Below are 13661 nucleotides of genomic sequence, written 5' to 3'. Positions count from 1 at the left end.
TGACAATTGCTTTTAGAGTTATATCTAATAATGCGCATTTACTTGACTATTTTTTCGTCGACTTACATTGTATTACTTGTCGATGTAATTTTAATTATAATATAACTTATTAAAAGTTAATAAAAGTGTTACATGAAATTAAGATAAATATTAGAAAAAAAAACTCGATAATATTTTTGATAAATTCATTTATCGTAAACAGTTCTACTATAAGCAGTAAAGCCATAAAATAGACATAAAAGTATTGTTGGTAGACTAATTTTTAATAGAAGAAATATTTTATAATAAATGAAGCATAATAAATGAAATCAATAAGCAGAAGATGGAAACCTTAGAAGTAAAGATGGAAACCTTCTGCCACGACGGCATTTTGCAATAGCACGCAAATTCATATTCCACCATATCTAATAAGAATTATTATGTAATAATATAAGCGCAGCGTAAAATACGTATCGCCATCTATTAAGTAATCTCAGAACTAAAATTAAGTTTGAGTTTGTATATGAATTCAAATATTCTGTCTGTAAGTAAACGATTTTATGTCACGTGTGGATTATTTTATACATACTTTGCAAAACAAGATTTTTTGAAGTACCACTTTGTATTGTATCAACAAGTATTTGATGTTTACTATTTTTTGATTAAAAGTGAACATAGATTTGATACTTGAAACAAACAACCCAATATATACCATAAAGCTTAACCTTTTTCTCAAAAATCATAATTTAAAAAAAAAAATCTCATACACCTAAAATACCTCGAAATTAGACCGTTTATCGGCATAATTACGTTCCATGACATCTCCGGCGCTAAGCAAGTCATTTCCTCTTGCAATAAAAACAAATGTAGACACGTACTTGCAACGAAAGCAATTTTCAATATATATATATACATATTTTAAATTTGGCAGGAATTGACTTATGCCTCATAATGGTCACAGAACGGAATTAACTTACCCCGACTCCACGTAGTATTGTTTGCCATGCCCCTAGTGTTCTTTAGAAGCCCGAGGCGCGGAGGGAGCTAGTAACTAGTAGCTAAGATAGTATTATTCAGACTAATTTAGAAGACAATGTAGATTTTTAAAGGCATATAATGCTATTAAAAGGCAGTCTGTTTAATTAGCACCCATTTAAAAGAAAAAAAATTGACAATTTTAAGCATTATATTGTTATAATAATGGTACGATATTTATGAATTTCTCAATACATTTTAGCAGTAAAAATATAATTACTAGCTGACTCCGTAAACGTTGTTTTGCTTATTAACCCCCTTAACCCCCCCTTATATCTTAGGGGTATGAAAAATAAATGTTGGCCGACTCTCCGACCTACCCAAAATGCACAGAAAATTTCATAAAAATCGGTCCAGCCGTTTAACTAACATTGTTACACGTCGTCCGCGTGAAATTTAGCAAAATTTTTATTTTACAGTTCGCAAAATTATAAAATAAATAAATTTCTAAAATAAAAGTAGCCTAAGTTACTTCTTATTACATCAGCTATCTGTTAGTGAAAGTACCGTCAAAATCGGTCCAGCCGTTTCAGAGATTAGCCGGAACAAACAGACAAGACAGACAGACAAAAGTTGTAAAAAAAATATTTTGGTATATGCAACGTGTATACATCCATATGCATTTAGTATAATGCGGTTATTTTATTATTACAATCAGACGGAGTGTCTAATTGTAATTTTATTTATTTGTATAGATAAATTAAATATAGGTAGGTGTGTAGTCAATTATTTGTAGATATATTAAATAGTACGGAAAGAAATATGAAATATTCGCAGGAGGGAATGAATACGCAACTAATTTGTACGCCCATAACATTGAAAAATAATGAAACAAAAATAACTTGAAAACAACTGATTTTATTAAAAAAAAAGGGTGGTACAATAAAAGCGAAATAAGAAAAATAGGATAAAACAGAATGAAAAAAAAAATACACACAAATCGAAACTATCATGCACCGTATTAATCGAAAAATGTCACAAAAAATAAAATAAAAGTCGAACATACTGTTGAACCAACTCGATTATATTGCATATTTTTATTCATCCAATTTTATGAACTACAACCGATCGTTTACATAAGTATGTATATACGGTGTGGGCCTAGATATGAGAGCATTACAGGATCGACCCTCGAAACAATGTAATATATCGATTAAAAAACATCGATAGTGACACCTATATTGCCTGAATTTTGTTGATTATTATAGTATTATTTAATTATTATTTATTTACATAGACAGTGAATAAATTGATTATTTAGGTGGTCGAGTAACCGCATAATATAACTGAAGTTACCACCACCCTCTCATTCCTAGGCGCCACTTAGGCAAGCAAGGAAATGATTAAATTAAGTCTAAATACTAAATTACATAGTAACTAAGTAAAATTGATGGCGAAAAACGCATCACTTCTAGTAACTAGTGACAATAAACAAGACGATATAAAAATAACACCCGACTGCGCGTACTAAAACTTTACGCTAATTGACTCGGACATAACGTTGAAAAAACGAATACATATCGAACAATCTTCTATCGATATACTTATCAATACATTTTAAAATACAATATAAACAACATTTTTGCCATTTAAATTACATGTGTTATTGCAAAATGATACGTACGATTAATTTACACGACAAAAAATCGCCAAATTATACTTGCAGTCGAGTAAACATAAAAAAAATTAGGGAGAGACCGCTGAAAACAATTCTGAAAAGAGCTCAGTGCAATGGTGGGTAAGAGTACACTCGCAACGAAATAGCTACGGCCGTCCGTGGAAAGATAAAACATCAAAACGGCCACGTTACATTCATACCGCTTCAGACATTTCAACATTCCACCGACGATATTAAATACTATTATTATTAAACTATACCTATTCTTCAGTCTTCGTTTAATTATTTAATCAGCAATAGACAACGCGGAGTCCGCTTCCGGTAGTAGCCGTCAAAATGTCGGAAACCGTACCAAGGTGAGACTCGCTCGAGACTGCCCACCGTTCCACCATCAATATTATTATAATATATATACACAGAATGTTATTCAAAAAACGTCTTACAACTTACCAACACAACCGCTCATTATATTTAAGACAAACTAAAAATGTATAGACACGCTACACATACATTTTTAGTTTTAATATATTGAAAGGAGTAGCGGTGTTGTCGGACCTCCTTAGACATATTTAAATATCAGATTGACTTTATTATGATTATGCAAATTCTAACATCAAATTGATTATTGTTTTAATTCGGTATTACAATAAGTTTGAAAATACTTCAATACGTTATATATAGACATACAATTAATTATCTTATGAGACTATATTTCAAATTATTAAATGATATAATTCCTGGCCATTGATTACACATTGATTATGCGATTATATATTTCAAATTAAAATAAAAAATGTATTATTGACAAACAATTAGTGTAAAGTATTTAATTATTATTATTATTATTATTATTATATTATTGCAATAGATTATGTTTACACAGCTGTAAGATTTGATCTTGTGGCGCTTTACTTTACAATAAATTAATTAAAATGTCATCACATTTAAAATTACGATTGTATATATTAAATTGAAATGAAATAACAAACAATACGATAACTGTAAATTAAATATTGAAAAACCAATGAACGATCAAATTTTATACATTTCATGAACTTTTTCTCTCTCGAATTACAAATTAAGTCGTATACATCAGAAACATTCGTCTAAAGCCAATAGACAATGCACGATTGTTAAATTACTGTATGTACTGTGTATAATGTAATTTAAAGAAGTGAATTAAATAAAACATTTTAGTAAATAAAAGTAACATTGAATATAACTGTTTTACTATTATTTCTAAACGTACACGCAGTGATAGTCAAATCCTTCAAACTATTCTAATTATGTCATTTAATTAGCGCCCGGAGTCGTGCGTCAGATATTGAAAAGTAATAAGTAGCAAATAGACAAGATAACTGCACGTAAATATAAGAACGAAAGAAAGAATTCATTAATCAAAATATATAGTTAAAATGAGTAAGTAAGTAAGAGGGATAAAATGATTTGTTATCATTTAGTTTCTATTGTTCAAATACGGCACTCAGCTTTGTCATTATCATTTAAACTTTCAAATTTAGCATTCAGCAGGCAACTGTTAAAACGAATATTTCTGATGTATACATTTTAAGTTGGTATCTGTAATTTTATTCCACAGTAAGCATTTCACAAATATAATTTATAAATTATATCTAATTATTTGTATAGAACTTTTTTTTACATAATATCTAATACATTACATATGGATTATTAACTTGAACAAAAATTAAACTTTTCATAACACACGATATTTACGCTAAAATAAAAAATTAACATACAATTTCAACTAAACATCAATGGGATTGTTACAAGAATATTGAACGAAAACATACTTATTTTAAACAATGCGTCAAATTATAAATTCCTTAACATAAACTAAACCTAAGATCCGATATCCTCATAACTCTTTGGGACAATGAAGCAAACAATGTTGTAACCGAAACATGCCAATGTGAGACTGTACAGCGCAACTTATAACAATGGGATCAAAAGTTGAAGAGATCAGTCATTGTGGATTATGCAACAGTGTCACGTATCAGTTAAACCCCAACGTGGCAACTCGTAAAAATATATGTGTTACGATGTTAAAAATGTATCATAATGGTATTGAACGTGGTAAAGGTAATCAGAGTACATTGTGAATATGTCATCATGTTCTTCTTTTTCATACGGTTCTTTAACACATCCCGTGTCAAGCCCGGTGGGTTAACATTGTATCATTAATTTCACAACCCACTAGACGATGCCGTTGTACGTACGCTTTCGGCCTGAAACTTGTTTAATCAGATCAAATATTCAATCTATAGAATGCCAAGAGGCTAAAAGAATTTATAATTTGAAATATTTAATCCAATCTTATACAGAACACCACTAGAAATGACAATGTCAAGAGTGAAAATCAGTTTATTTTCATTCCAGAAGTGACCGCAATACAATCAATTGCAACTGGCTTTGTAAGGATTGCGATATCCTTAATACACCGATGGACACGTCGCCTTTGTGTGATGCTCATTGACAATTCATTACATATGATATGATGTAATTTATACATTGTCAATAAATGAACGACAGATTACGGACCGCTAGCAAAAAAATTGCAATTAATTGCTTCGGGGAGGCTTACCAACATGCAAGCAGTATATTAAAATCGTGAAATCTGTCATTAATAGCGGATGTAGTGGTAAGCTTAACAGTTCCAAGGCGCGTACATATTGGCATATCGACGCACAATGCGCCGGTTAAGTCGATGCTATTCGTCACATTTCCTACAAGCACCTGGGATATCGAAATCGAGTACTAGGAGTTTCGTCTCTTCGGTACCATTACGGGAACCAACTGCGCATATGAGTTTAGTCGCGGACGCTCGTATACGCCATACGACGCCCCCAGAGCCACCTGAACTGAGTTCTACTAGATTGCGTATAAATTCGCCGGTTCTGACGTCCCATAGCTTCACAGTACCATCGTCGGATGAGGTGATCACAAAGCGGTTACTTGATTGGAGGCAGGTCACGGCGGATTGATGCTTGTTAGGGCCTGTAAAGTTTTAAATGAATAATTAATATAAAAGATTAAAATTATATTTCATTTAAACGAAAGCGTGATATGATACAATATGAGTATTCTGACGAATTCTAATTGGGAGCCACAAGTTTTATTCGAAAATCGGAATTATTATAATAATAAATAAATATCTACACAATAGACACACGGTCGTCTGTTCCCAAAGTAAGCAACTTAATGCTTGTGTTATAGGTAACAGCCGACTGGTATAGACTACATTTTTTTTCCTATAAACATAGTTATAAATAATACATATGTAAATATATAAATAAATATTTATAGTACGCCCAAACTCAGGGCGGGAATCGAACCCACAACTCTCAGAGCAGAAAGAAGGGGTCACTACAAAATGCGCCAACGGGCTAGTCACGGAATCGCTTTCATACTTCTTAAGTTCGAATATAAACCAAATAGATAGCTTTTGAATATGCTCAAGTTTATTCAGTTACTTCTCCCTGCATTACAGGTATCAGTATAATCGAGAATAGGTAGGACTTAAATAAGAAGAGAGAAAAAGAGAGAAAGTAAAATGAACTCGTTACATGGTAAGGGTTTTAATGAAAAGTAAGTGTTGTAAAGCATATGATTTTTAAATATAAGACAGCATATTTACTTTTGGACAGATCGATCAGATTGATAGACCAGTAAATGTGAATTTTGTATACCACCATGTGTGACGTTTGAAACATTTACATACATATATGGACAAGTTTTCACTAATAATACATACCTGACAATGTGTGTAAGCAATGGCCTGTTGTGATGTCCCATACTTTGACAGTGGAATCAGCATTTCCGGATACTAATATATTAGAATGCAGCTCCATCCCCGAGGTAAGTGACTGATGTCCTGTCAGGGTGTGCTTCAATTGTCCAGATTCCACATCCCAGACACGAATTGACGTGTCCAGCGAACCACTTACAACGTGAACACCATCAAACTGAAAACAAAATTATATTAGATTCCAATATAGTCAGTCCTTGCATGATATTTAATAAAAGACAGACCGATTAACATAGTTATAAAGAATACTCAAATTAATCTCTTATATCTTACGACATAGTATTTGACAATGTGAAAAAGAAAGTGTAAATTACTGTTATCAGTATATATTATGAGTTTAAAAATGGTTATTCATTAATGTAAGTAGGAAAAAATAATTAATTAATTTAAAAATCAATAAATATAAATTCATTTTTTAAGCGTATGTCACGTGAAACAGAACGTTCCTGATTGGTCGAGTTTATGATGACGTCACTTGCTTGTAGCCGCATTTACCTGCTTGTTGTGTTTATATGCTTTCGAATTTGTTTTGAAAGACTATCCTATACTATCCATTTTTTTTTGTGTGATTTATTTGCAATATTTTACAAATTCTGTCAGCTTTATCATGGAAAACGATTTTGTAAAAGCAGACATCAGAAACCTGCCTCAAGTCGACGCAATCATGGTCGGATTATTTTTCAAAAATAATTCAGATTTCTTTGCTTCGGAACTAAATAATTGTTTGCTCGCAAACGAAAAAACAACCGACTCTAATTATATCGACAAGTTGTAGTAGCAGTGTGTCGTACAACGTAAGTAGAAAAAAAAATTAAGAAACGCACTAGTCGTCACTACGATTTTCGAGAGTTTCCCTCGATTTCTCTGGGATTACATCATCAGATTATAGTTTCCTTATCATGGTACCACACTTGGTATATCTCCTTTCCGACAAACCAAAAAAAAAGAATTATCAAAATCGGTTATCAAAACAGCAAAGTATAAAGACAGTTCAGCGGTAACTTAAATTTTATCATAAAAAAAGTAAAATAATGATGAACTTCACCGCAAGCAATAACTTTTATAGGTTATATCGCATCCTTAATAAAGCAAAGATGTAAATAAAAAATCGCAACTTGTGGGAATTGGCGTTTGAAGTTTAGCACTTTTTTCGCATTGTGTTTGATTAAAAATTACCAATTATTTGTAATGCTCTTAATGACTTTTACTATTGATATCAGTAGTTTAAAGTACAGAGATTTATAGAATAATAGAAAAAAAAACCTGTGTTAAAATCTATAATAGCTGTAAAATGGAAATGAAAAAAAATTCTAATATTTAAATAATAAAAAGAAGTAAACAAAAGTGACTTTTATAAATAGCCTCATTTATTACAATAAAGTGATACTTAATCAATTACTCCAACAACTAAGGCATATATTTCAAAATAAAACTGAAGTGTTAGGCGTTAACTTTGTAAAATTTGTCAATTTTTAAAACAAAACCGAAGTAAATCTAAATGTTACATATCATCATCAAATACGTTTTCTGAGAGAATGAAGTATGATAAAAATCATCTTTTTATTTTTAAATAATAAAATACAGTAATACCCCCGGACTTACGCGATAGGTGGGACTGAGCGCTATCCGCGTAAGTCGAATTCGCGTAAGTCGGGGTACAGTTTTGCATATAAAGACATACAAAGTATGTTTAATTGGGACTGGAGACTAAATAAAATAATAATTTAGGAAATAATTAGTATCTAATTCTAGATAATATGATGATAAGTTTTTATTTTTTCATCGTAGTCTTTAATAATGCTAAGTTTACACTCCAAAGATAATGTTTTTCTCTTCTTGTTTAAAGCAAAAGAGTCGGTTCTACTTCGTTTGGATGCTATAGTTGTACTTAGTAAATATCTCAGGTCGTCATACAACGCACAAAAAAACACAAAATCGTAACTTATGTACCTACGCGCCGATTCCGCACTACACGTCTGTGCCTGTGAAAACTGAACGAATAATAATGCGGGTGTGGGGAGTCAGAAACAAACGCCGCCGGTTGACTTTGACTGCGCGGCGTTCAAACAAAAAACGAATAGACGAGAAAATTAAATCGCGTAACTCCGAATTCGCGTAAGTCGAGGTAGCGTAAGTCGGGGTATTACTGTATTCCATATTTACCTTTTAATCTAATACCGAATTATTTGATGTTACTCAAAACGACAGCACTTCAATCTCCGCTCACTGCCGGTGCATCTCTGAATCACGCCACTTTATAAGAACTGACTTGTCAGTTCCAGTTGATAGAAAAGAGAGCAAAAATCGCGTATCTCTCTGTATCTTATAGTTAAAACGCTGGAGTCGAAGTCTACCTATTCTTTACGCGGCGAAGACGCGTTTTATTGTAAAATCTCCAAATCCACAAATTTTGAGTTACATCTTTGTTTTATTAAAGGTGCGATATTGTAAATGATGAAAGAATATTTTTATAAAATTTTGATTGACTTTTCTTTGTTGTCAGGAATAAAAAATAAAAAAACGTTTTTTGAAATTTATTCACCGAACGGAATTGTTTTTTTTTTTAAATCCCAAATATAAATTAATTAAAACAAACAGTTCAAAATTATCTTCAAGTTTCGAAGAAGTACTATTTAATTTAATTTTTTTCAAGCATATTAATATATGTTCATGTGGTATGTGGGTGTGTTTAAGTATTAAATGAACTAAAAAATAGCAGTCAACAGGGATTCCAATATACATCATTGGCTTTTTTACTATTAAGTGCAAAGTATTCTGCATACATTTCATTTTTTCGACATCTTCATTTGTCCATGTAATACTCGTACTGGATTCAGACACCTTTGATGGAGTGGCTGTCAGGAAGAATCTTGTTGTAAAAGATTTTCTTTATATAAAGATACAACACTCTGATTTTTTATCATCCACGCTGTTGATCCTTTTCTTTATATTATTAGCACCAGATGCAGATAGCTTTTTTGGCAAAAGCATGAATTCGTTTACAATGGAGAAGTGTAACTATACAAAACAGTAGTATTGAGAGGAGAAATGGCTGTATCTCTTGTTAGGGACTTAGTTTGCACTCATTTGCTTCTCGTACGCACTTTATTTATAAAATGACACTGGACTGATTTTTCCACTATTACAACAGGTTCTGTTAACATACTTTTCTCACATTTTTGGGATAATTCTGATATAAAAAAGGATTTATTAATTTATAAGTTATTTAGAAATTATATGATATCACTGTCTTAGTTTACTGGAATAAAACTCTGGAAGCGTAGAAATAATTTCAGTATGCTGTAGAGACTAAGTTTGCATACTTTTTGTACAAGCTTCGACTGCAGTAGCAGTAGGCTCATCATTGCTTATTATAGCTAGTTGAATCATCATTATCATCATTACAGCCTATACAGTCCACTGCTGGACATAGGCCTCCACAAGTTTACGCCAAAAATAACGTGAACTCATGTGTTTTGCCCATAGTCACCACGCTGGGCAGGCGGGTTGGTGACCGCAGTACTGGCTTTGTCGCACCGAAGACGCTGCTGCCCGTCTTCGGCCTGTGTATTTCAAAGCCAGCAGTTGGATGGCTATCCCGCCATCGGTCGGCTTCTTAAGTCCCAAGGTGGTCGCGGAACCTTGTTATCCCTTAGTCGCCTTTTACGACACCCACGAGAAGAGAGGGGGTGGCTAAATTCTTTAGTGCCGTAGCCACACAGCACAGTTGAATATCTTCACTTTATTTAACAAGTTCCATTATTACCAGCATGAATTACTAGCTTCATGCATTCTTTTAATGCGATCTGGTTGGCAATGAAATTTAGAAGGCAAAACTTTATCTTTTAAAATTATTTTCTGGCTGAAACCCATTTTGTACTGGTAGTATAGTGGTGTATAGTATTTGCCATGTCATTTTCCATCTGTAACAAACAAACAAGTTTGTAAGGACCTTTAAGTGTAATGCTTTTTGAAATCATAAGTCTGTAGTAACAACATTCTGTATTATAACCGCAAATCAATACAAATTATTTACATTCAGAATGTAATAAATTATTAAAAATATATAAATATTATGTTTACTTACATCGAAACAGTCTTCACAGGAGAAAATATTTGTACTAATCGCTATGTAATGATCCCTCTGAGAAAGTTGCAACCACTTTCGGCGCACTTTGACATTCTTTGGAACACTTACGAATAGTTTTTATGGAGTTTTTATCGACGTATTCCTACATTTTGGTACTGCATAGCATTTGCAACTCATTTTATTAGATAAATCACTGTTATAATAACAATTTCGCTTTTTGTTTGCAACAAATGTATGTAAATGACATGTGCCACAGATCAAACTACAGGCAAGTGACGTCACCGACCCCGTTGCAGCGCCATATTGTCAAAATAGCGTATTGGCGAGATATTTAAATGTTGTACTTTTCGTTTGATATTTTTCAGCAAATATGTAGAAGAATTAAAAAGAAAAGCTATTACTGGGTTTTTGATTATCTACTAAATAAGATAAAATGGATTTTGAAAACCAGTCAAATAGCCTATTTATAACCCAAGAGCCCAGGAGGGCCAGACCTTCGTCATTTTATAAAAGCTGAAAGTTTCTCAGCGCATGCTCCCCACACAAGTTGAAGTAATGGCCAAATATGAAGTTCAACTCATGGTTACTTTGGCAGATACCAGGTATCAAAGGCGTACAAAGTGGCAACTAACTTACGTCATTCATACATTTCTTATGCGTAATTTTTTAATATTCTGTTCGAAGTAATATTAGATATTATGTTCACCAGAGCCACAAACTTTTGTAACTAAACTTACGTCATAGTATAAAACTGAACTTCATACGTGTTACTCGGGTACCTATTAGAAGATTTTTCTTCAGTAACCGGTCAATTTCGATAGCTCCAATCCCGACGTAGACAAACATTTAGGTTGGCCGTGGGTGCGAGTGCGAAGTAATTTTATACGTCTTTGATATCTGGTATGTGCCAAAGTAACCATGAGTTAAACTTCATATTTGGCCATTGCTTCTATCGGTATTGGGAATATGCACTGAGAAATTTTCAGCTTTAATGAAATGACGAAAGTCTGGCCCTCCTGGGCTCTCGGTCTATTAGATTTTAAAATCAATACATTGACCGAAGTGAAGTTATTACTCTACAAGTATTAATAGTTAATTACGCGGCATTTACGATCTTAGAGCTCGAGTCTCCCTACGGGATGTTTTTCCAAAGGTATAAACAATTGCGTCATAATACATATTTATAACAATATTATGTATATTCACTAGAATATTCATTGCTTTGAAATAAATATTATTAATCGCATTGTAAACACGAGAAGGAATCACAAAATGGTAAACTCCGCAAAGTAAACGTCTCCTTTCTGTGTTATGGTATTTGCATGTATAATGAAATCCCACAAACAATTTTGGAATTGTCTCAAAACAAATTTAAAGTTTTTATTTTATAACACTATATCCTAACACACATACTAAAACACATTTTATATATTAATTTCAAAAGAGTAACTGCGGAGTTTCTTGCCGATTCTCCTCTGAATCAGAATCTGCATTCTGAATCGATGGTAGCTTTATTTTTACAAAAATAATAATCAGATTTTTTGATGACAACTCTACATTATTGTATTAGCAATTGTCTTATGACATTGTCTTTACTACAAAAATAGACACAAACCATAATGAAATATAATTACATATCTGTTTATATCGTTTATGACAGACATAGGCGCAGAGCCATGTTGTAGAACTGCTGTGTTGTTTAACTGAGGTAGGGCAAAGTAGGAAATTTCCTGCTCAAAATATGAAGCAGCCCGACGGGGGTAGTACCTCGACCTTACAGAAGACGACAGCTAAATAATAACGTTGTCAAGCAGTGTTGTATTTCTGCTGGTGAGTAAGGTGACCAGAGCTCCTGGGGGGATTGGGGATTGGGTCGACAACGCGCTTGCGATGCTTCTGGTGTTACGGGCGTCTATAAGCTACGGTAATCGCTTACCACCACTAAGCCGTATACACTTGTTTGTTGACCTAGTTATATAAAAAAAAAAAAAAAAAAAACTATCAAATATACTAAGCCCTGTCACGGTACACTATAACTCACTTGTAAGCTATACACTCTATTGGTGTGTCCGGCCAGGGTATGGAGACATTCTCCAGTTTCGGGATTCCATACTTTGACGAAGTAATCGTAGGCTCCGGAAACAACCATTTTACCATCATACTGAACACATCGAACCGCTGCCAAGTGACCGACTAGTACGCGGAGACATTTGCCGTCTGGGATCGACCAAACGCGTAGTGTCGCGTCGCGGGATCCGGAAACAACTCTGAAAAAATTATTAATAATTATAAATAAATCAAAACTTCATTCTATAAACAGGCATTCAAACATACTAACAATATGGTCCTATTTTTTTTTTTTTTTTTGTTTCTTTATGAAATACTAACTCAACAGGAAGGTAAATATATAATAGGCAATTAATTCTTTATCTTAATCATTACATCATTACAGCCTATACAGTCCACTGCTGGACATAGGCCTCCACAAGTTTACGTCAAAAATAGCGTGAACTCATGTGTGTTGCCCATAGTCACCACGCTGGGCAGGCGGGTTGGTGACCGTTTATCTTTAATGCTAGCGAATTACTATTTAGTAAATAAAAATTGGAATAAATTGACGATTATTTCTAGTAAAACAGCATAAATATGCATTTTGCGCAACGCCTTACACAAAATATAATTAACAATTACAAATAACCAGCAATATATTTCTTAAGTATATAAAATAACACAATGCTAAAAAAAACAAGTAGCTAGTTAGATTTTTTTTCTCGCCTAACCCACTCAATGGGATGCAACCTTTACATTAATAACAATATAATGTAATATAATATAACGATAGGAATATTAACAGCTTACGCAATATATTAATAATTATAAATATAACTTGCTTCACAAAAGGTATATATAATCTATTCTCATGTTACAAACCTGCAGAGTTTGTAAGACTGAAAGTGATAATCTAAGAACTAATGGCTCAAATCGAAAATGTTTAAATGTTGGATAACCCAGTTACATCCAACACATAAAAAAATGTTGCTAAAATTTTTATTCCTTTTTATACCATTACATATGTCACGGCCAACTGATAATGTAACGTATATAATTATACT

At 32.8% G+C, this 13661-nt stretch overlaps 1 protein-coding gene across 1 annotated transcript in view; it reads right to left on the bottom strand.

The window, feature by feature from the left end:
• Positions 1-5360: 5360 nt before the first annotated feature.
• Positions 5361-13661, bottom strand: part of LOC123668675 (F-box/WD repeat-containing protein 7) — a 30896-nt gene continuing 22595 nt past the window's right edge. The window contains exons 10-12 of the mRNA XM_045602383.1: positions 12590-12815; positions 6405-6615; positions 5361-5647 (exon numbers count right to left, since the gene is read on the bottom strand). Of these exons, the coding sequence (XP_045458339.1) occupies positions 5361-5647; positions 6405-6615; positions 12590-12815 (724 nt within the window). The remainder of the gene's footprint in view (positions 5648-6404; positions 6616-12589; positions 12816-13661) is intronic.

Source organism: Melitaea cinxia, chromosome Z (genome assembly GCF_905220565.1).
Source record: "Melitaea cinxia chromosome Z, ilMelCinx1.1, whole genome shotgun sequence".
Taxonomy (NCBI): Eukaryota; Metazoa; Arthropoda; class Insecta; order Lepidoptera; family Nymphalidae; genus Melitaea; species Melitaea cinxia.
Note: the sequence above shows the minus strand (reverse complement) of the source record. Positions and strands in the feature narration are given on the sequence as shown.